The sequence below is a fragment of the Salmo trutta genome, chromosome 5, assembly GCF_901001165.1.
Source record: "Salmo trutta chromosome 5, fSalTru1.1, whole genome shotgun sequence".
In the NCBI taxonomy this organism is placed as follows: Eukaryota; Metazoa; Chordata; class Actinopteri; order Salmoniformes; family Salmonidae; genus Salmo; species Salmo trutta.
Window position 1 is genome coordinate 59,855,056 of NC_042961.1, and position 24,829 is coordinate 59,879,884.

Genomic DNA, 24,829 nt, shown 5'->3' on the forward strand with positions numbered 1-24,829 from the left:
ACCTCTGTGGCTAACTCAACTCACTCCTAACTCAACTCGTGCTCTGTTGGCTAACTCAACTCACCCTCTGTTGGGCTAACTCAACTCACCCTCTCTAACTCAACTCACCCTCTGTTGGCTAACTCAACTCACCTTCTCTAACTCAACTCACCCTCTGTTGGCTAACTCAACTCACCCTCTCTAACTCAACTCACCCTCTGTTGGCTAACTCAACTCACCCTCTGTTGGCTAACTCAACTCACCCTCTCTAACTCAACTCACCCTCTGTTGGCTAACTCAACTCACCCTCTGTTGGCTAACTCAACTCACCCTCTCTAACTCAACTCACCCTCTGTTGGCTAACTCAACTCACCCTCTCTAACTCAACTCACCCTCTGTTGGCTAACTCAACTCACCCTCGTGGCTAACTCAACTCACCTCTCTCTAACTCAACTCACCCTCTGTTGGCTAACTCAACTCACCCTCTGTTGGCTAACTCAACTCACCCTCTCTAACTCAACTCACCCTCTGTTGGCTAACTCAACTCACCCTCTCTAACTCAACTCGTGCTCTGTTGGCTAACTCAACTCACCCTCTGTTGGCTAACTCAACTCACCCTCTCTAACTCAACTCACCCTCTGTTGGCTAACTCAACTCACCTCTGTTGGCTAACTCAACTCACCCTCTCTAACTCAACTCGCCCTCTGTTGGCTAACTCAACTCACCCTCTGTTGGCTAACTCAACTCACCCTCTGTTGGCTAACTCAACTCACCCTCTCTAACTCAACTCACCCTCTGTTGGCTAACTCAACTCACCCTCTCTAACGCAACTCACCCTCTGTTGGCTAACTCAACTCACCCTCTGTTGGCTAACTCAACTCGTGCTCTGTTGGCTCTCAACTCACCTTCTCTAACTCAACTCACCCTCTCTAACTCAACTCACCCTCTGTTGGCTAACTCAACTCACCCTCTGTTGGCTAACTCAACTCGTGCTCTGTTGGCTAACTCAACTCACCCTCTGTTGGCTAACTCAACTCACCCTCTGTTGGCTAACTCAACTCCTGCTCTGTTGGCTAACTCAACTCACCCTCTGTTGGCTAACTCAACTACTGCTCTGTTGGCTAACTCAACTCACCCTCTGTTGGCTAACTCAACTCGTGCTCTGTTGGCTAACTCAACTCACCCGCTGTTGGCTAACTCAACTCACCCTCTGTTGGCTAACTCAACTCACCCTCTGTTGGCTAACTCAACTCACCCTCTGTTGGCTAACTCAACTCCTGTTCTGTTGGCTAACTCAACTCACCCTCTGTTGGCTAACTCAACTCACCCTCTGTTGGCTAACTCAACTCGTACTCTGTTGGCTAACTCAACTCGTACTCTGTTGGCTAACTCAACTCGTGCTCTGTTGGCTAACTCAACACGTGCTCTGTTGGCTAACTCAACACGTGCTCTGTTGGCTAACTCAACTCGTGCTCTGTTGGCTAACTCAACTCCTGCTCTGTTGGCTAACTCAACTCGTGCTCTGTTGGCTAACTCAACTCCTGCTCTGTTGGCTAACTCAACTCGTGCTCTGTTGGCTAACTCAACTCGTGCTCTGTTGGCTAACTCAACTCGTGCTCTGTTGGCTAACTCAACTCGTGCTCTGTTGGATGCTCTGTTGGCTAACTCAACTCGTGCTCTGTTGGCTAACTCAACTCGTGCTATGTTGGATGCTCTGTTGGCTAACTCAACTCGTGCTCTGTTGGCTAACTCTACTCGTGCTCTGTTGGCTAACTCAACTCGTGCTCTGTTGGATGCTCTGTTGGCTAACTCAACTCACCCTCTGTTGGCTAACTCAACCCGTGCTCTGTTGGCTAACTCAACTCGTGCTCTGTTGGCTAACTCAACTCGTGCTCTGTTGGGTAACTCAACACGCTCTGTTGGCTAACTCAACTCACCCTCTGTTGGCTAACTCAACTCACCCTCTGTTGGCTAACTCAACTCACCCTCTGTTGGCTAACTCAACTCCTGCTCTGTTGGCTAACTCAACTCACCCGCTGTTGGCTAACTCAACTCACCCTCTGTTGGCTAACTCAACTCACCCTCTGTTGGCTAACTCAACTCACCCTCTGTTGGCTAACTCAACTCCCGTTCTGTTGGGTAACTCAACTCACCCTCTGTTGGCTAACTCAACTCACCCTCTGTTGGCTAACTCAACTCGTACTCTGTTGGCTAACTCAACTCGTATTCTGTTGGCTAACTCAACTCCTGCTCTGTTGGCTAACTCAACTCCTGCTCTGTTGGCTAACTCTACTCGTGCTCTGTTGGCTAACTCAACTCATGTGCTCTGTTGGCTAACTCAACTCATGTGATCTGTTGGCTAACTCAACTCCTGCTCTGTTGGCTAACTCAACTCACCCTCTGTTGGCTAACTCAACTCGTGCTCTGTTGGCTAACTCAACTCACCCGCTGTTGGCTAACTCAACTCACCCTCTGTTGGCTAACTCAACTCACCCTCTGTTGGCTAACTCAACTCCCGTTCTGTTGGCTAACTCAACTCGTACTCTGTTGGCTAACTCAACTCATGTGATCTGTTGGCTAACTCTACTCGTGCTCTGTTGGCTAACTCAACTCATGTGCTCTGTTGGCTAACTCAACTCATGTGATCCGGCTCGAGTTGCGAAATTCCTGGAACTTTCAATAAATTCCCTGGTTTTCTCAAAATCTCTGTTTGGGCTGCAAAAGCTGGGCTTTACTGCCCTCTAGTTGTTAGGCGATGCAAGTGCTACATCTGCTTTAAACAGAGCCCTGAAAACGCAGGAGATAGATACTGTTCTCTATCTATTGCTCTATTCATTCATCCCTCCCTCTCTCTCTCTTTCTCTCCCCCGTCTCCATATTTTCTGCTCTCCATCCGTCCCTCCCTCCCTCTCTCTTCCCCCCGTCTCCATATTTCCCTCTCTCTCTCTCTCCCTCCCTCCCTCCCTCCCCCAGCCAGTCTGATGTTAGGTACAGAGATCGACCTGCAGCATGTAGAGAACAGCGTGGTTGCCATGGAGACGGCGTTGAAGGCGTGGCTTCATGACCAGGGCGGGAATAAGGAACAACTCCACCTGTTGTTACCACCTGGACTACAGGGAGGGACTACTACTCCTAGTCATGGACAGAGAGCTAGTCCAGGTAGTAGTCTGTCTGTTTCCTCTTGTCTCTCTGTCTGTTTCTCTCTGTCTGTTTCCTCTTGTCTCTCTGTCTGTTTCCTCTTGTCTCTCTGTCTGTTTCCTCTTGTCTCTCTGTCTGTTTCTCTCTGTCTGTTTCCTCTTGTCTGTCTGTCTGTCTGTCTGTCTGTCTGTCTGTCTGTCTGTCTGTTTCCTCTTGTCTCTCTGTCTGTTTCTCTCTGTCTGTTTCCTCTTGTCTCTCTGTCTGTTTCTCTCTGTCTGTTTCCTCTTGTCTCTCTGTCTGTTTCCTCTTGTCTCTCTGTCTGTTTCCTCTTGTCTCTCTGTCTGTGTCTCTCTGTCTGTTTCCTCCTGTCTGTCTGTCTGTCTGTCTGTCTGTCTGTCTGTCTGTCTGTCTGTCTGTCTGTCTGAACTCCAGCTGTTGTTACCACCTGGACTGAACTCTGGGATCATGCCTAGTCATGGACAGAGAGCTAGTCCAGGTAGTCTACCCATATCGCTCTTTCTTATTCTGTCTCTCTTCTTCTCTGTCTCTATCCCCTCTTTTCTCCACTTTCTCCCCATCACTCATACCTCTCTCCCTCTCTCTCTCTTTCTCCCCCCCTCTCTCTCCCCTTTTATCTCTTTCTCCCCCCTCTCTCTTTCGCTTTCTTGCCCTCTCTCTTTCTCTCACTCTCTCTTTCCATCTGTCCCTGTCTGCAGTGTGTGTGAAGTGTGACATGCAGGAGCGTCTCCTAAGCCCCGCCCTCTTACCTCTGACCCCTGACCTTGGGGTCAAGACGGAGAGCACCAAGGACTTCCTGGTGTCAGGCAAGGGCTTAGCCAATCAGAGCCCTCCACCTCAGCGACTCAGAGTCATCAAGTAAGAGTGAGCGAGAGAGAGTGACTGACAGAGAGAGACAGAGAGAGAGAGGGAGAGAGCGAGAGAGACAGAGAGAGAGCGAGAGAGAGACAGAGAGGGAGAGAGAGAGACAGAGAGGGAGAGAGACAGACAGAGAGAGGGAGAGAGAGGGAAAGAGAGAGAGCGTTGCAGCCTAAAATCATGACACACACAGACATGTTAAAGTGTCAATTTCTGCCCCATTAAAACATAGCGATGAACACATCTCACTGTGTCTTCAGAACAAAGCCGACTTTGATGTGATTGGTCGGCCTGGGCATTCCAGAACTACAAAGAATGGACTCATTCATAACCAGACATGGATACATGGCCTAGGGCTGTGGGACACACACTCACACACACACTCATGCACACACACACTTTTGCGCATTTCGAAACGTAATGCTTATAGCTATGCGAATGTAATTAAATCATTTATATTGAGCCTCATTTGTAGAGTGGCTTTGAAATGTTTGGCTGTATAAGGAACCATCCATTACACACTGACACACACACACACGCATTTCTATAACACACACTGACACACATTTCTATAACACACACTGACACACACACTGACACACACACACACGTCTGTAACACACACTGACACACACACACACATTTCTATAACACACACTGACACACACACACACACACACACACAATGACACACACACACACACACACACACACACACACACACACACACTGACCCACATTGACACATAAACAGTTGGACTATTGTGAACAGAACCTGAATGCAGCACAGATGGTTTCATGAAAGGTTGTTGTTGAAACACACAGAGACCTAAATACCTGTTTATCTAAATACCTGTTTATCTAAATACCTGTTTATCTAAATACCTGGCGTAATTATTTTACACAGCCACTCACACACACACACACACACACACACACACACACACACACACAGTCACACACAGTCACACACACACACACACACACACACACAGTCACACACACACACAGTCACACACAGTCACACACACACACAGTCACACACAGTCACACACAGTCACACACACACACACACACACAGTCACACACAGTCACACACACACACACACACAGTCACACACAGTCACACACACACTCACACACACACACACACACACACACACACACACACACACACACACACACACACACACACACACTCCCAAGGTGAGCATGAGAGGCTGTATTGTCCTATGATGTCACCACTGGGGACGGTTGGCTCATCATTATGTAAATTATAATCATTATTTTTCCAAAACCATACACACACACACAAACACACACACACACACTTGTATGTAAATGAGATGCAAAACAACTATGGAGGACGTGTGTGTGTGTGTGTGCGTAAATGTACGTGTGTCTACTGTATTAATGTGTGTGTGTTGCAGGACGCTGAGTGCAGACGGTGTTTCTACTGTATTAATGTGTGTGTGTTGCAGGACGCTGCATGCAGACGGTGTTTCTACTGTATTAATGTGTGTGTGTTGCAGGACACTGCATGCAGACGGTGTTTCTACTGTATTAATGTGTGTGTGTGTGTTGCAGGACACTGCATGCAGACGGTGTGTCTACTGTATTAATGTGTGTGTGTTGCAGGACACTGCATGCAGACGGTGTTTCTACTGTATTAATGTGTGTGTGTGTGTTGCAGGACACTGCATGCAGACGGTGTGTCTACTGTATTAATGTGTGTGTGTTGCAGGACGCTGCATGCAGACGGTGTTTCTACTGTATTAATGTGTGAGTGTGTGTTGCAGGACACTGCATGCAGACGGTGTGTCTACTGTATTAATGTGTGTGTGTTGCAGGACGCTGCATGCAGACGGTGTTTCTACTGTATTAATGTGTGTGTGTTGCAGGACGCTGCATGCAGACGGTGTTTCTACTGTATTAATGTGTGTGTGTTGCAGGACACTGCATGCAGACGGTGTTTCTACTGTATTAATGTGTGTGTGTTGCAGGACACTGCATGCAGACGGTGTGTCTACTGTATTAATGTGTGTGTGTTGCAGGACACTGCATGCAGACGGTGTTTCTACTGTATTAATGTGTGTGTGTGTGTTGCAGGACACTGCATGCAGACGGTGTGTCTACTGTATTAATGTGTGTGTGTTGCAGGACGCTGCATGCAGACGGTGTTTCTACTGTATTAATGTGTGTGTGTGTGTTGCAGGACACTGCATGCAGACGGTGTGTCTACTGTATTAATGTGTGTGTGTTGCAGGACGCTGCATGCAGACGGTGTTTCTACTGTATTAATGTGTGTGTGTTGCAGGACGCTGCATGCAGACGGTGTTTCTACTGTATTAATGTGTGTGTGTTGCAGGACACTGCATGCAGACGGTGTTTCTACTGTATTAATGTGTGTGTGTTGCAGGACGCTGCATGCAGACGGTGTTTCTACTGTATTAATGTGTGTGTGTTGCAGGACACTGCATGCAGACGGTGTTTCTACTGTATTAATGTGTGTGTGTTGCAGGACGCTGCATGCAGACGGTGTGTGTGAGAGTGTGTTGTACGGCCTGCCCCTCATCATCAGGTGAGATGGACAGACACCACTGAGGGTTTTTTAAACCAAGTTTTTAGCCTTTATTCAATCATTTCATGAAATGTTTTATTTGTGTTTTATCTTCTTTTACTTATTACCGGCGTCTTTTCATTTTATTGTTTTACAGTAAAAAAAAGTGTTTTGCAAATTGAAATGCACTTAAATAAAGTTTAATATGATCCTCAGGCCTACCACCTGTTGGCAAATGGACTGGGATGAGATGGAGAGAAACCATCACCTCTTCCATGCTCTCTGTCACACACTCCGGGTCAGTAGGAGGGAGGGAGGGAGGGAGGGAGCGAGCGAGGGAGCGAGGGAGGGATGATGAGAGACAGAGAGCCAGAGAGAGAGAGCCAGAGCAAGATGGAGAGATGGAGAGAGAGAGATGGAGAGAGAGAGACAGAGAGAGAGAGACAGAGCGAGATGGAGAGAGAGAGAGATAGAGAGATGGAGAGAGATGGAGAGAGACAGAGAGAGATAGAGAGACAGAGAGAGTGTGTGAATGTGTTTGTGTGTGTTTTCAGGCTCCTGACTGGTTCCTGTTGGTGCCAATCAGAATTCTATTGGTTCTGGTGTTGTTGCCACTACAGCTGTCAGCCTCCCTCCTCCCTCCTCCTCAAACATCACACTAACAAAAGTTCATATTATGTGTAAATAGTACTAAAGGGAAAATAAATCAACATAAATATGGGTTGTATTTACAATGGTGTTTGTTCATCACTGTTTGCCCTTTTCTTGTGGCAACAAGTCACATATTGCTGCTGTGATGGCAAACTGTGGATTTGTTTTCAAATTCTTTGTGGGTCTTTGTAATCTGAGGGAAATATCTGTGTCTCTATGGTCATACATTTGGCAGGAGGTTAGGAAGTGCAGCTCAGTTTCCACCTCATTTTGTTGGCAGTGTGCACATAGCCTGTCTTCTCTTGAGAGCGACCTTTTGCAATAGCAAGGCTATGCTCACTGAGTCTGTACATAGTCAATTTGGTGTTTGTTTAAATTTTGTGTTTGTCCCATTTAGTAAATTCTTGGTTGGTGAGCGGACCCCAGACCTCACAACCATGAAGGGCAATGTTTTCTATAACTGATTCTAGTATTTTTAGCCAGAAACTAATTGATATGTCAAATTTAATGTTCCTTTTGATGGCATAGAATGCCCTTCTGGCCTTGTCTCTCAGATCGTTCACAGCTTTGTGGAAGTTACAGTACCAGTCGAAAGTCTGGACACACCTACTCATTCCAGGGTTTTTATTTATTTTTACTATTTTCTACATTGTAGAATAATAGTGAAGACATCAAAACTATGAAATAATACATATGTAATCATGTAGTAACCAAGCAAGTGTTAAACAAATGAAAATATATTTTATATTATTCAAAGTAGCCACCCTTTGCCTTGATGACAGCTTTGCACTCTTGGCATTCTCTCAATGTTGTCACCTCCAGGCAGGTGTTTGTCCCCCTGTGTGCTGAGGGTGTCAGGTTCTTGTCCAATTCTGGTATTTAGGTCACCACAGACTGGTGCATGCCCCTGGGCCTGGAAATTGTTGATTTCCCCCTCCAGGATGGAGAAGCTGTCTTCATTATAGCATGGGGATTATATTGGGAGGATATAGGTAGCACACAGGAGGACATTTATCTCTGTTGAGATCATTTCCTTTTGAATTTCTAGCCAAATGTAAAATGTTCCTGTTTTGACTAATTTAATAGAGTGGGTTAGGTCTGCTCTATACCAAATTAGCATACCCTCTGAGTCTCTTCCCTGTTTCACACCTGGTAGTTTGGTGGATGTGACTACCAGCTCTCTGTAACCTAGAGGGCAACCAGTGGGTCCATCTCCTCTATACCATGTTTCTTGTAGGATGACAATGTCTGTATTTCTGATTTCTTTGGTGAAGTCCAGGTTCCTGCTCTTTAGGACAAAGAAGTTCCTGCAGGTCTGGGAGAGGGCTTTGTTGGTCTGGGAGAGGGCTTCGTTGGTCTGGGAGAGGGCTTCGTTGGTCTGGGAGAGGGCTTCGTTGGTCTGGGAGAGGGCTTCGTTGGCCTGGGAGAGGGCTTCGTTGGCCTGGGAGAGGGCTTCGTTGGCCTGGGAGAGGGCTTCGTTGGTCTGGGAGAGGGCTTCGTTGGCCTGGGAGAGGGCTTCGTTGGCCTGGGAGAGGGCTTCGTTGGCCTGGGAGAGGGCTTCGTTGGCCTGGGAGAGGGCTTCGTTGGCCTGGGAGAGGGCTTCGTTGGTCTGGGAGAGGGCTTCGTTGGTCTGGGAGAGGGCTTCGTTGGTCTGGGAGAGGGCTTCGTTGGTCTGGGAGAGGGCTTCGTTGGTCTGGGAGAGGGCTTCGTTGGCCTGGGAGAGGGCTTCGTTGGCCTGGGAGAGGGCTTCGTTGGCCTGGGAGAGGGCTTCGTTGGTCTGGGAGAGGGCTTCGTTGGCCTGGGAGAGGGCTTTGTTGGTCTGGACGGGGTGTCTGTTGCTCCTGTTTGAGGTGTTGGGGCTGCGGTTGAGGGCAATGTCCTTCAGGGTCCTGACGAAGGTGGGCACTGCTGCCTTGTATAGGTGGACCTGGTCGTAAAGGCTGTTCATGTCCATGGTGGAGTGGTGGGCAAGGTAAACATTTGGTTTTGAGGCACAGTCATGGGAAATACTTGCGTTTACCCGCTGTATGGTAGCAGGATGGAAGTCTTTTCGTGGTAGCAGGGTGGAGATAACCACTTGTGCGTTGGGGAAAGTAGAAGAAGCTTTTTCAATCACTACCTTGAGTGCTGTGGCCACCCTTTCCTGCTGTGTTCTCAGGTGGTTTGTGCCTGTGTGTATTATTATGTGGCTAGGTGACCCTAGTTGGTCCTCAGACAAAAAGATCTTGGGCGCGCTGGGTGTTTGGACACCAGAGTTTAGACACACTGTGTGTTTGGGAAAAAGTTTATTGTCTTGTATATATTTCCCATTTGAGTCCATATGGAGTACAATCTCTGTTGTCAGGAGGGCTATCAGGAGGGCTGACAGGGGGGGTAGTCAGGAGGGCTGACAGGGTGGCTGACGGGGGGGGTTGTCAGGAGGGCTATCAGGGTGGCTGACGGGGGGGGTTGTCAGGAGGGCTGACAGGGGGGGTAGTCAGGAGGGCTGACAGGGTGGCTGACGGGGGGGTTGTCAGGAGGGCTATCAGAGTGGCTGACAGGGGGGGTTGTCAGGGTGGCTATCAGGGGGGGTTGTCAGGGTTGCTATCAGGGGGGGTTGTCAGGGTGGCTGACAGGGGGGGTTGTCAGGGTGGCTATCAGGGTGGCTGACAGGGGGGGTGCTCAGAGGGGTTGGGATCCCCTGGGCTTGGGGTTCTTCATTTGTCTGTCCTGCTGTTATGTCGAGGCTATGGTCATAGTCTGGGGTGGACTGTTCTGCTCTCTCTCTCCCTCCTCCTCAATGCTCCCTCTCTCTCTCTCTCCCTCTCTCTCTCTCCCTCTCTCCCTTTCTCTCTCTCCCTCTCTCTCTCTCTCTCTCTCCTCCTCAATGCTCCCTCTCTCTCTCTCCCTCTCTCTCTCTCTCTCTCTCTCTCTCTCTCTCTCCCTCCTCAATGCTCCCTCTCTCTTTCCAGGTTCGTGACTGGTTCCTACTGGTGCGTTCAGAGCCTATTGGTTCCAGTTCTATTGGTTCTGGTGTGTGTTGCCACTACCTCCTTCAGCCCTCTGCCTCTCTCTCCCTCCTCCTCAAACCTGTGGCAAACAGAGAGCTGCTGCTGCCCTGCCAACTGCCTGTCTCAAATCAGGACCCCCCACCTGATGCACTCACCACCATACAGGTACAGACTGTAGATAAATCACCTGACTAAATATACATACACACTCTCTGTCTCTCTGTATGTCTCTCCTCTCTCTTTCTCTCCCTCAATTTCAATTCAATTTAAGGCTTTATTGGCATGGGAAACATACATTTCCAAAGCAAGTGAACTAGATAATAAACAAAGTGAAATAAACATTCAAATGAACAGTAAACATTAGACTCACAGAAGTTCCAAAAGAATAAAGACATTACAAATGTCTCTTATCTCTCTCTCTTTTCTCTCTCTCGTCAGAGTTGTGTGGGTCAGCTAGAAGAAGAGTCTCTCTTCAACCCTCTCTCTCTGAGGAGTAACCTCTACCAGCACCTGAGGAGCAGGGGACTGCTGTCACCACCCTCATATCCATACAGGTACCTACTGTCACCCCCCTCATATCCATACAGGGGACTGCTGTCACCACCCTCATATCCATACAGGGGACTACTGTCACCACCCTCATATCCATACAGGGGACTGCTGTCACCACCCTCATATCCATACAGGGGACTGCTGTCACCACCCTCATATCCATACAGGGGACTGCTGTCACCCCCCTCATAGGGGACTGCTGTCACCACCCTCATATCCATACAGGTGACTGCTGTCACCACCCTCATATCCATACAGGTACCTACTGTCACCACCCTCATATCCATACAGGGGACTGCTGTCACCCCCCTCATAGGGGACTGCTGTCACCCCCCTCATATCCATACAGGTGACTGCTGTCACCACCCTCATATCCATACAGGTACCTGCTGTCACCACCCTCATATCCATACAGGGGACTGCTGTCACCACCCTCATATCCATACAGGGGACTGCTGTCACCCCCCTCATAGGGGACTGCTGTCACCCCCCTCATACCCATACAGGTGACTGCTGTCACCACCCTCATATCCATACAGGTACCTACTGTCACCACCCTCATATCCATACAGGGGACTGCTGTCACCCCCCTCATAGGGGACTGCTGTCACCCCCCTCATATCCATACAGGTGACTGCTGTCACCACCCTCATATCCATACAGGTACCTGCTGTCACCACCCTCATATCCATACAGGTACCTACTGTCACCCCCCTCATATCCATACAGGGGACTGCTGTCACCACCCTCATATCCATACAGGGGACTACTGTCACCACCCTCATATCCATACAGGGGACTGCTGTCACCACCCTCATATCCATACAGGGGACTGCTGTCACCACCCTCATATCCATACAGGGGACTGCTGTCACCCCCCTCATAGGGGACTGCTGTCACCACCCTCATAGGGGACTGCTGTCACCACCCTCATATCCATACAGGTGACTGCTGTCACCACCCTCATATCCATACAGGTACCTACTGTCACCACCCTCATATCCATACAGGGGACTGCTGTCACCCCCCTCATAGGGGACTGCTGTCACCCCCCTCATATCCATACAGGTGACTGCTGTCACCACCCTCATATCCATACAGGTACCTGCTGTCACCACCCTCATATCCATACAGGGGACTGCTGTCACCCCCCTCATAGGGGACTGCTGTCACCCCCCTCATATCCATACAGGTGACTGCTGTCACCACCCTCATATCCATACAGGTACCTACCTTCACCACCCTCATATCCATACAGGGGACTGCTGTCACCCCCCTCATAGGGGACTGCTGTCACCCCCCTCATATCCATACAGGGGACTGCTGTCACCACCCTCATATCCATACAGGTACCTACTGTCACCCCCCTCATATCCATACAGGTGACTGCTGTCACCACCCTCATATCCATACAGGTACCTGCTGTCACCCCCCTCATATCCATACAGGGGACTGCTGTCACCACCCTCATATCCATACAGGGGACTGCTGTCACCCCCCTCATATCCATACAGGGGACTGCTGTCACCCCCCTCATATCCATACAGGGGACTGCTGTCACCACCCTCATATCCATACAGGTACCTGCTGTCACCCCCCTCATATCCATACAGGGGACTGCTGTCACCCCCCTCATATCCATACAGGGGACTGCTGTCACCCCCCTCATATCCATACAGGGGACTGCTGTCACCCCCCTCATATCACCCCCCTCATATCCATACAGGGGACTGCTGTCACCCCCCTCATATCCATACAGGGGACTGCTGTCACCCCCCTCATATCCATACAGGGGACTGCTGTCACCCCCCTCATATCCATACAGGGGACTGCTGTCACCCCCCTCATATCCATACAGGGGACTGCTGTCACCACCCTCATGTCCATACAGGTACCTACTGTCACCCCCCTCATAGGGGACTGCTGTCACCCCCTCATATCCATACAGGGGACTGCTGTCACCACCCTCATGTCCATACAGGGGACTGCTGTCACCACCCTCATATCCATACAGGTACCTACTGTCACCACCCTCATATCCATACAGGGGACTGCTGTCACCACCCTCATATCCATACAGGGGACTGCTGTCACCTGTATGGATATGTGTGTGTGTGTGTGTATGGTTGTGTGTGTGTGTGTGTGTGTGTGTGTGTGTGTGTGGTTGTGTGTCTGTGTGTGTGTGTCTGTGTGTGTGTGTGTGTGTGTGTGTGTGTGTGTGTGTGTGTGTGTGTGTGTGTGTGTGTGTGTGTGTGTGTGTGAGGAGCAGGGGACTGCTGTCCAGACCTTCGTGTCCCTACAGAGAGAGAGAGATGATAAAGTTCTGATGATTAGGAGGAGAAAGGATGATGGTTGTACCTGATGGATGACACATGGCTTTACCGTGGTCATGGTTGATCTGTTGTTTCCCCTACAGATCCCAACAGACTCCCCGCAGGGACCAACCACGGCCAGCAGTGGGTCTGTCAACTACACCCGCTCGACAGCCAAGACAGGTTTGTTTGTCCCTGTTCAGTCTACTACTAACAATCATTAACTCTGTTTCTCCGTTTCTATGACCACAGAACAATCTATTTCTCTGTTTATGATGCGTTCCTGGTGAATGATTAGTTTAACCTATGGACATTTATGACTGGGGTCAAAGTTCAAGTCTAACTAATACTTTAGCTGTTTGTTCCGTTTCAACTTGATTGTAGTGTACTAACATTCATACAAGATATACTCAACAACAACAAACATTTACGAAACATGTAACAATTTCAAAGATTTTATTGAGTTACAGTTCATGTAAGGAAGTCAGTCAATTAAAATAATTCATTAGGCCCTAATCTATGGATTTCACATGACTGGGAATACAGATATCCATCTGTTGGTCACAGATACCTTTAAAAAAAGGAAGGGGATTGGATCAGAAAACCAGTCAGTATCTGGTGTGACCACCATTAGCCTCATGCAGCGCGAAACATCTCCTTTGCATAGAGTTGATCAGGCTGTTGATTGTGGCATGTAGAATGTTGTCCCATTCCTCTTCAATGGCTGTGTGAAGTTGCTGGATATTGGCGGGAACTGGAACACGCTGTCGTACACGTCGATCCAGAGCATCCAAAAACATGCTCAATGGGTGACATGTCTGGTGAGTATGCAGGCCATCGAAAAACTGGGACATTTTCAGCTTCCAGGAATTGTGTATAGATCCTTGCAACATGCGGCTGTGCATTATCATGCTGAAACATGAGGTGATGACGGCAGATGAATGGCACGACAATGGGCCTCAGGATCTCGTCACGGTATCTCTGTGCAGTGGCGATTTTAGTATGTAAATCTTGGTGGGGCAAAAACAAAATGTGGGATACATGCCAGCAAAGCAACAACAACACTAAACAATACATTAATTGCGCTATAACGGTCCATTCAGCCTCATTTACTGCCTTTTAAAAAAACATAGCTGACATGGCTGACTTGCTTAAACAAATGTGGTTTCTACTGACAATTGAGATGTACAAACTATGGCATAAGGGAACGACATAAGAGGCAATCCGTAATTTCGATTAAGACATTAATGAGCGAGCTAGGACGGACGTAGTCAATATAACTATTTGTTCAGCACTTTTGAAATGTACAGCAACAGAATTCAGAACATGGGCCGTTCTTACAGTATTCTCCCTGTACACCAAGTCAGAACCGTAGGATAAATAAAGGGGGCATAGAAGCAGACAATGAAAGCTCTTACAATATTCGATGATTATATTTCTCAAAAACAGGTTATAGGCTACATGTGCACCACCAAATCAGAACTGTAGGTGAAATTAAGAGGTGAAAATAGACCAATTTATTAGGGTGAGGCACATGGGCTACTAACAGCTTACTACACAACATACACTTACTATAACTTCCTTAGCTACAGTATACATATCTCCCTGGCATATTACATCATTTATGCAGCAGCATACAAGACATTTTTGGGCTCACCTTGTTGTGCTGTGCTCACTTGAACAGGAAGGTGGCGCGGCGGTCCTTCGTGTGGCAAATTTTGTCATCAAAACTTTGGCATTCTCTGGATTTATGGTGCTTTCAAGACAACTGGGAACTCAACAAAAAAAAAGTTAAATCATGATGACGTCAGTGATCTTCAGGTCAGTGTTATAGAAAGAGGCCCGAGTTCCGAATGTACAATTCTGAGTTGGATGAAAGTTCAAAACAGATTTTCCCAGTCGTAGCTCATTTTTCCCGGGTTCCCAGTTGTCTTGAACTCACTAAAGTCCGATTTTGCAGTTCCGAGTTAACAGTTGTTTTGAGCGCGGCACAAACCATGCTTCATTGATAGCATGGCCAATGTTGAGTGTTTATCATTTTAAACTAGGAAATGTCATGCCTGCTCCCGCTTCCCTCAAGCGCCAGGATGCCCATCGTTACGCACACCTGTCACCATCATTACGCGCTTCATTGGACTTACCTGGACTCCTTCATTTTGTTGATTGACCCTCTATATCTGTCTGTTCCTCAGTTGGTTCCCCGTGTCAGCATTATTGTCGTCATGGTGTTTCGTTCCCCCTGTCCAGACGCTGTTCTTGTTTTGTTATATGTCCGTTGTTTCATTAAATGTTCACTCCCTGTACTTGCTTCTCGTCTACAGCGTCTGTCTTTACAGGAAAAGAGACCCTTAATCTTAGACTTGGGACCACACAGTCACTCCACTGAATAGCAGGCTAATGATTGCTTTGCAAGGCTTGCAGTTAGCCACACTGATTCCTTCCAAACCACTTATTGTTGAATTTGCGATTTCCAACTTATTGTGTAATGTTTATGTTCAATGGCCGATGAGCACCGATTTGTTTTATCTATAATTTCTCTTCATTATTTTTCTTCATATGACAAGGATTAAAAGGATTTGCCAGTAGATTGTTGACTTGATTCATGATGATGACTGCTAGCTAAGATTTTTAAAGTATGATGTTGACATGATCAGTCCAATCAAAGCTACTGTAGATATAATGTGAATTGAGGTCATTTTATCTGTGGCCAATGACCTTGAGCCTTCTTGGATGGGCACTTCTAATGTAACTCTATGGTAGCACCCAAGGGGATAGAATTTTCTAGCTCTACCCTTAGACTTGGCGGTGACGTAGTTTCCCCATGAGTGACAGAACACTGAGCCAATCACGGCGCAACGCTCTGTATTTTCTGCTGGCTTGCCCCACCACCACAGAAAGTACTGAGCTGGGCTGAATCACCTGCATTTTGGAGCTGCCTTACTCAAGAAACTAAAAAGAGACCATGTTTTTATGCGGCTTTATTAACTCAATGATATATATTTCTTTACATTGTTTGCAAATTGATATGTGACACGTATTAATGCCAAAATAACTTGCTAAAAATGTGGGGCTCAAAACGGGCTGTGCCCCACCTGCCCTGAATGACGGGTCGCCACTGTCTCTCTGCTTTCAAGTTGCCATCGATAAAATGCAATTGTGTTTGTTGTCCGTAGCTTATGCCTGCCCATACCATAACCCCACCACCACGATGGGGCGCTGTGTTCACAACGTTGATGTCAACGCCATACACGTGTTCTGCGGTTGTGAGGCCAGTTGGACGTACTGCCAAACTCTTTAAAACGACTTTGGAGGAGGCTTATGGTAAAGAAATGAACATTCAATTCTCTGGCAACAGCTCTGGTGGACATTCCTGCAGTCAGCATGCTAATTGTACGCTTGCTCAAAACTTGAGACATCTTCGGCATTGTGATGTGAAACAAAACTGCACATTTTAGAGTGGCCTTTTATTGTCCCCAGCACAAGGTGCTATATTGTAATTACTTCGCCACCATGGCCTATTTATTGCCTTACCTCCCTTATCCTACCTAATTTGCACATGCTGTATATAGATTTTTTTTATTCCATGTGTAACTCTGTGTTGTTGTATGTGTCGAACTGCTTTGCTTTATCTTGGCCAGGTCGCAGTTGTAAATGAGAACTTGTTCTCAACTAGCCTACCTGGTTAAATAAAGATGAAATCAAAAATATAGATTTTGTATTATGATATAAAATGATATAGATTATATAGATGTTGTATTATGTTATAGATTATATAAATGATATAGATGTTGTATTATGATGTAGATTATATAAATGATATAGATTATGTAGATGTTGTATTATGATATAGATTATATAGATGATATAGATGTATTATGATATAAAATGATATGAAAGATAATTTTACTTCTGAAAGTATGCACTAGATGGCAGTATTTTACTTCTTGGCTTCAGAGCCATATTTATCAAAAGTTTCTCACACATGCGCACGCACGCACGCACGCACTCACTCACTCAAACATACAGTCACTCATACACACAGTCACACACTCTGTCTCCAGGGTGATTTCATTGTGTTAGATGAGTGATTGAGCGAATCGAATCGTCCTGTCTCAATCTGGGTCAGAGAGACGAGAACTGGAACTGTCACCCGGCCGTTACCGTGGAGACTTCTCTGTGTCTTCCAATGATGACCTCACAACTAATAGACTTCTTCTTTTTAGTCAATCCTTGGGTATTCTTTTAGCCTGAGTGCCAGTCTGTTGGTACTATGAACTCCTAGTCAGTCATTATCATGCCATACATGTCGCTATCAGCTATTACTACAGCCCATAGTATTTCCTGATCAGGTAATTTGGTTGTGTGTGTGTGTGTGTGTGCGTGCGTGCGTGCGTGTGTCTGTGTGTGTGTGTGTGTGTGTGTGTGTGTGTGTGTGTTTTAAGCTGATAAGGTCTCCTGCAATGCAAATAGATCATGTAATGTAACAGTGATTCTCTCCCTCCCCCTGACCTCTCTCAATTCAATTTAAGAGCTTTATTGGCATGGGAAACATATATTTACATTGCTAAAGCAAGTGAAATAGATAATTAACAAAAGTGAAATAAACAAGAAAAAGTTAACAGTAAATATTACTCACAAAAGTTCCAAAAGAATAAAGACATTTCAAATGTCATATTATGTCTATATACAGTGTTGTAACGATGTGCAAATAGTTAAAGTACAAAAGGGAAAATAAATAAACATAAATATGGGTTGTATTTACAATGGTGTTTGTTCTTCAATGGTTGCCCTTTTCTTGTGGCAACAGGTCACAAATCTTGCTGTGATGGCACACTGTGGTATTTCACCAAATAGATATGGGAGTTAATCAAAATTGAAATAGTTTTCAAATTCTTTGTGGGTCTGTGTAATCTGAGGGAAATATGTGTCTCTAATTTGGTCATACATTTGGCAGGAGGTTAGGAAGTGCAGCTCAGTTTCCAACTCATTTTGTGGACAGTGTGCACATAGCCTGTCGTTTCTTGACAGCCAGGTCTGGCTCTCTCTCTCTCTCCTCCCTCTTAACTGTCTCACCTCTCTCGTCTATTTCTGTCTTTCTCTCTGTCACTTTCTCTTTCCACTCCCTTTCTAGCAAATAACTAAACTAGAGGTCGACCGATTATGATTTTTCAACACCGATACCGATTATTGGAGGACCAAAAACCTGATACCGATTAATCGGCCAATTTTTTTGTGTAATAATGACAGTTACAACAATACCGAATGAACACTTATTTTAACTTAATATAATACATCAATAAAATCAATTTAGCCTCAAATAAATAATGAAACATGTTCAATTTGGTTTAAATAATGCAAAAACAAAGTGTTAAAGAAGAAAGTAAAAGTGCAATATGTGCCATGTAAGAAAGCTAACGTTTAAGTTCCTTGCTCAGAACATGGGAACATATGAAAGCTGGTGGTTCCTTTTAACATGAGTCTTCAATATTCCCAGGTAAGAAGTTTTAGGTTGTAGTTATTATAGGAATTATAGGACTATTTCTCTCTATACGATTTGTATTTCATATACCTTTGACTATTGGATGTTCTTATAGGGACTTTAGTATTGCCAGTGTAACAGTATAGCTTCCGTCCTTCTCCTTGCTCCTACCTGGGCTCGAACCAGGAACACATCGACAACAGCCACCCTCGAAGCAGCGTTACCCATGCAGAGCAAGGGGAACAACTACTCCAAGTCTCAGAGCGAGTGACGTTTGAAACGCTATTAGCGCGCACCCACCTAACTAGCTAGCCATTTCACATCGGTTACACCAGCCTAATCTTGGGAGTTGATAGGCTTGAAGTCATAAACAGCGGAATGCTTGAAGCACAGCGAAGAGCTGCTGGCAAAACGTACGAAAGTGCTGTTTGAATCGATGCTTACGAGCCTGCTGCTGCCTACCACCGCTCAGTCAGAATGCTCTATCAAATCATAGACTTAATTATAACATAATAACACACAGAAATACGAGCCTTTGGTCATTAATATGGTCGAATTCGGAAACTATCATCTCGAAAACAAAACTTTTTTTCCTTTCAGTGAAATACGGAACCGTTCCGTATTTTATCTAACGGGTGGCATCCATAAGTCTAAATATTCCTGTTACATTGCACAACTTTCAATGTTATGTCATAATTACGTAAAATTCTGGCAAATTAGTTCGCAACGAGCCAGGCAGCCCAAACTGTTGCATATACCCTGACTCTGCGTGCAATGAACGCAAGAGAAATGACACAATTTCACCTGGTTAATATTGCCTGCTAACCTGGATTTCTTTTAGCTAAATATGCAGGTTTAAAAATATATACTTCTGTGTATTGATTTTAAGAAAGGCATTGATGTTTATGGTTAGGTACAGTCGTGCAACGATTGTGCTTTTTTCGCAAATGCGCTTTTGTTAAATCATCCCCCGTTTGGCGAAGTTGGCCGTCTTTGTTAGGAAGAAATAGTCTTCACATAGTTCGCAACGAGCCAGGCAGCCCAAACTGCTGCATATACCCTGACTCTGTTGCAAGAGAAGTGACACATTTTCCCTAGTTAAAAGAAATTCATGTTAACAGGCAATATTAACTAAATATGCAGGTTTAAAAATATATACTTGTGTATTGATTTTAAGAAAGGCATTGATGTTTATGGTTGGAGCAATGTGTACCTAAGCGATTATATGCAACGCAGGACAGGCTAGATAAACTAGTAATATCATCAACCATGTGTAGTTAACTAGTGATTATGATTGATTAATTGATTGTTTTTTATAAGATAAGTTTAATGCTAGCTAGCAACTTACCTTGGCTTCTTACTGCATTCGCGTAACAGGCAGGCTCCTCGTGGAGTGCAATGTAAAGCAGGTGGTAAGAGCGTTGGACTAGTTAACCATAAGGTTGCAAGATTGAATCCCCGAGCTGACAAGGTAAAAATCTGTCGTTCTGCCCCTGAACAAGGCAGTTAACCCACCATTCCTAGGCCGTCATTGAAAATAAGAATGTGTTCTTAACTGACTTGCCTAGTTAAATAAAATAAAGGTAAAAAAAAAAAAAAAGTCGGCCAAATCGGCGTCCAAAAATACCGATTTCCGATTGTTATGAAAACTTGAAATCGGCCCTAATTAATTGGCCATTCCGATTAATCGGTCGACCTCTAAACTAAACGCTTTGTAATGTGAATACACAGTGGCTTTGTCTTTGTCCCTTCATCTCCCTCTCTCTGGCTTTATTGGCATGGGAAACACATGTTAACATTGCCAAAGCAAGTGAACTAAACTCAGCAAAAAAATAAACGTCCTCACTGTCAACTGCGTTCATTTTCAGCAAACTTAAGATGTGTAAATATTTGAATGAACATAATAAGATTCAACAACTGAGACATAAACTGAACAAGTTTCACAGACATGTGACTAACAGAAATGGAATAATGTGTCTCTGAACAAAGGGGGGGGGGGTCAAAATCAAAAGTAATAGTCAGTATCTGGTGTGGCCACCAGCTGCATTAAGTACTGCAGTGCATCTTCTCCTCATGGACTGCACCAGATTTGCCAGTTCTTGCTGTGAGATGTTACCCCACTCTTCCACCAAGGCACCTGCAAGTTCCCGGACATTTCTGGGGGGAGTGGCCCTAGCCCTCACCCTCCGATCCAACAGGTCCCAGGCATGCTCAATGGGATTGAGATCCGGGCTCTTCGCTGGCGATGGTAGAACACTGACATTCCTGTCTTGCAGGAAATCACGCAGAGAACGAGCAGTATGGCTGGTGGCATTATCATGCTGGAGGGTCATGTCAGGATGAGCCTGCAGGAAGGGTACCACATGAGGGAGGAGGATGTCTTCCCTGTAACGCACAGCGTTGAGATTGCCTGCAATGACAACAAGCTCAGTCCGATGATGCTGTGACACACCACCGCAGACCATGACGGACCCTCCACCTCCAAATCGATCCCGCTCCAGTGTACAGGCCTCGGTGTAACACTCATTCCTTCGACGATAAACGCGAATCCGACCATCACCCCTGGTGAGACAAAACCGCGACTTGTCAGTGAAGAGCACTTTTTGCCAGTCCAGTCTGGTCCAGCGACGGTGAGTTTGTGCCCATAGGCAACGTTGTTGCCGGTGATGTCTGGTGAGGACCTGCCTTACAACAGGCCTACAAGCCCTCAGTCCAGCCTCTCTCAGCCTATTGCGGACAGTCTGAGCACTGATGGAGGGGATTGTGCGTTCCTGGTGTAACTCGGGCAGTTGTTGTTGCCATCCTGTACCTGTCCCGCAGGTGTGATGTTCGGATGTACCGATCCTGTGCAGGTGTTGTTACACGTGGTCTGCCACTGCGAGGACGATCAGCTGTCCGTCCTGTCACCCTGTAGTGCTGTCTTAGGCGTCTCATAGTACGGACATTGCAATTTATTGCCCTGGCCACATCTGCAGTCCTCATGCCTCCTTGCAGCATGCCTAAGGCATGTTCACGCAGATGAGCAGGGACCCTGGGCATCTTTCTTTTGATATTTTTCAGTCAGTAGAAAGGCCTCTTTAGTGTCCTAAGTTTTCATAACTGTGAACTTAATTGCTTACCGTCTGTAAGTTGTTAGTGTCTTAACGACCGTTCCACAGGTGCATGTTCATTAATTGTTTATGGTTCATTGAACAAGCATGAGACACATTGTTTAAACCGTTTACAATGAAGATCTGTGAAGTTACTTGGATTTTTACAAATTATCTTTGAAAGACAGAGTCCTGAAAAAGGGCCGTTTCTTTTTTTGCTAAGTTTAGATAATATACAAAAGTGAAATAAACAATAAAAATGTACATCCAAAGAATAAAGACATGACAAATGTCATATTATGTGCAAATAGTTAAGGTACAAAAGGGAAAATAAATAAACATAAAAATGGGTTGTATTTACAACGATATTTGTTCTCTCTCCCACACGATACACAGGAACTTACTCCTCCCTCTCTATCTCCTCCCTCCATCCCCCTCAGCAGCAGCAGCAGGGTCGTCAGTTCCAGGGGGGTAACAGTAGAGTCAGGGCCACCGTGGCGCCCCTCCCCTCGGCCCCTCCTCCCTCTAAGATGTCTCGCCCAACCCTCACCATGACCCCGGACCCCCGGGCCACCGCCACACCCCTCTGTTCCCACGACGATGATCTACTGATGATGCTGTGAGACTATTATTGCACCTCGCTCCAGAGTGAAGTTTCCCCTGGGTACTGATATATTCAATTTGTTATTTTTTACTTAACTTTTTATTTATTCACGGGATCAGGGTCTCATTTACAATGGAGCCCTGAGAACAAACATCTCAAAAGATGATAGTTCAATGAATCAATAAAACAGCAAAAAATAACACACCACAGCTCAACAACACTAATAACAGCTCAACAACACTAATAACCCACCACAGCTCAACAACACTAATAACCCACCACAGCTCAACAACACTAATAACCCACCGCAGCTCAACAACACTAATAACCCACCACAGCTCAACAACACTAATAACATACCGCAGCTCAACAACACTAATAACCCACCACAGCTCAACAACACTAATAACAGCTCAACAACACTAATAACCCACCACAGCTCAACAACACTAATAACCCACCACAGCTCAACAACACTAATAACAGCTCATCAACACTAATAACCCACCACAGCTCAACAACACTAATAACCCACCACAGCTCAACAACACTAATAACAGCTCGACAACACTAATAACCCACCACAGCTCAACAACACTAATAACAGCTCAACAACACTAATAACAGCTCGACAACACTAATAACAGCTCAACAACACTAATAACAGCTCAACAACACTAATAACCCACCACAACACAAATAACCTTCTACAAACAACCACAACGCTAATAACCCACCACAACACTAAAAACCCACCACAACACTAATAACACAGCACAACACTAATAACCCACCACTACCAGCCACAACACTAATAACCCACCACAACCCACCACAACACTAATAATCCACCACAACCAACCACAACACTAATAACCCACCACAACACTAATAATCCACCACAACCAACCACAACACTAATAACCCACCACAACACTAATAATCCACCACAACACTAATAACCCACCACAACCAACCACAACACTAATAATCCACCACAACACCAATAACCCACCACAACCAACCACAACACTAATAATCCACCACAACACTAATAACCCACCACAACATGAATAACCCACCACAACACTAATAATCCACCACAACCAACCACAACACTAATAACCCACCACAACACTAATAATCCACCACAACCAACCACAACACTAATAACCCACCACAACACTAATAATCCACCACAACACTAATAACCCACCACAACCAACCACAACACTAATAATCCACCACAACACTAATAACCCACCACAACCAACCACAACACTAATAATCCACCACAACACCAATAACCCACCACAACCAACCACAACACTAATAATCCACCACAACACTAATAACCCACCAAAACATGAATAACCCACCACAACACTAATAACCCACCACAACCAACCACAACACTAATAACCCACAACACTAATAATCCACCACAACACTAATAACCCACCACAACACTAATAACCCTCAACACTAATAACCCACAACACTAATAATCCACCACAACACTAATAACCCACCACAACACTAATAACCCTCAACACTAATAACCCACAACACTAATGACCCACCACAACATGAATAACCCACCAAAACACTAATAACCCACCACAACCAACCACCACACTAATAACCCACTACAACCAACCACAACACGGTTAACCCACGACCACACTAATAACCGACCACAACACTAATAACCCACGACAACACGGTTAACCAACCACTATCAACCAAAGCACTTCAGTGAATTCATCCCTCTTCAGCGTTCTAAACTGACCATCTACTAACGATGCTGTGAGACTGTTATTCCACCTCGCGCCAGGGTGAAGTTTCCCCTAGACACAGACCGATGCTGTGAGACTGTTATTCCACCTCGCGCCAGGGTGAAGTTTCCCCTAGACACAGACCGATGCTGTGAGACTGTTATTCCACCTCGCGCCAGGGTGAAGTTTCCCCTAGACACAGACCGATGCTGTGAGACTTTTATTCCACCTCGCTCCAGGGTGAAGTTTCCCCTAGACACAGATCGATGCTGTGAGAGACTGAACTCAACCAATAAGCTCAACATGCAAGTAGAGGCCCCCCAATGTTATACTCAAGGCACTTTAACATACGACTTAAGCAAGTTTCCCCTAGATATAGATCTAGGATCATCTTCGCCTGCCCTGATCCTAACCATAACCATTAGTGGGGAAAATGTAACATTGACCCAAGATCAGCATCTAGGGGCAACTTCACCCTACTCCCTCGAGCTCCAAGCAACTTCTACTTACCGCTTAAGGAAGAGACATGGCAAACACGCAAGTAGACTCACGAATGCTATACTCGAGGAACAAGTCAGTTCAACCCTTACCCTAAGGGACTGCAATTCTAGGCCACATCCAAAGTTTGCAAACAAGATGGACAAGCTTCCAACTGTTCATATGGTAAAGTCATTCGTACAGTGAGTCAGTGAGGCCTCAAAAGAAGCTCAGTCAGCATTAAAAAGAGGAACACAGTAAAACAAACTGCAACCACACACACACACACACTTCCTACAGTAACCCTGCAACTACACACACACACACACTTCCTACAGTAACCC

At 46.0% G+C, this 24,829-nt stretch overlaps 1 protein-coding gene across 5 annotated transcripts in view; it reads left to right on the forward strand.

The window, feature by feature from the left end:
* The window catches only part of m1ap (meiosis 1 associated protein), a 61,036-nt gene extending 38,538 nt beyond the window's left edge, over positions 1-22,498 (forward strand). For 4 of the 5 annotated variants that reach the window (XM_029754528.1, XM_029754526.1, XM_029754527.1 and 1 more), the window contains 8 exons: positions 2,953-3,138; positions 3,834-3,993; positions 6,515-6,574; positions 6,770-6,851; positions 10,156-10,359; positions 10,633-10,748; positions 13,163-13,241; positions 22,067-22,498. In XM_029754528.1, the coding sequence (XP_029610388.1) occupies positions 2,953-3,138; positions 3,834-3,993; positions 6,515-6,574; positions 6,770-6,851; positions 10,156-10,359; positions 10,633-10,748; positions 13,163-13,241; positions 22,067-22,249 (1,070 nt within the window). In that variant the 3' untranslated portion in view covers positions 22,250-22,498. The remainder of the gene's footprint in view (positions 1-2,952; positions 3,139-3,833; positions 3,994-6,514; positions 6,575-6,769; positions 6,852-10,155; positions 10,360-10,632; positions 10,749-13,162; positions 13,242-22,066) is intronic. The other variant, XM_029754530.1, reaches the window with a different exon arrangement.
* The last annotated feature ends 2,331 nt before the right edge of the window (positions 22,499-24,829 follow it).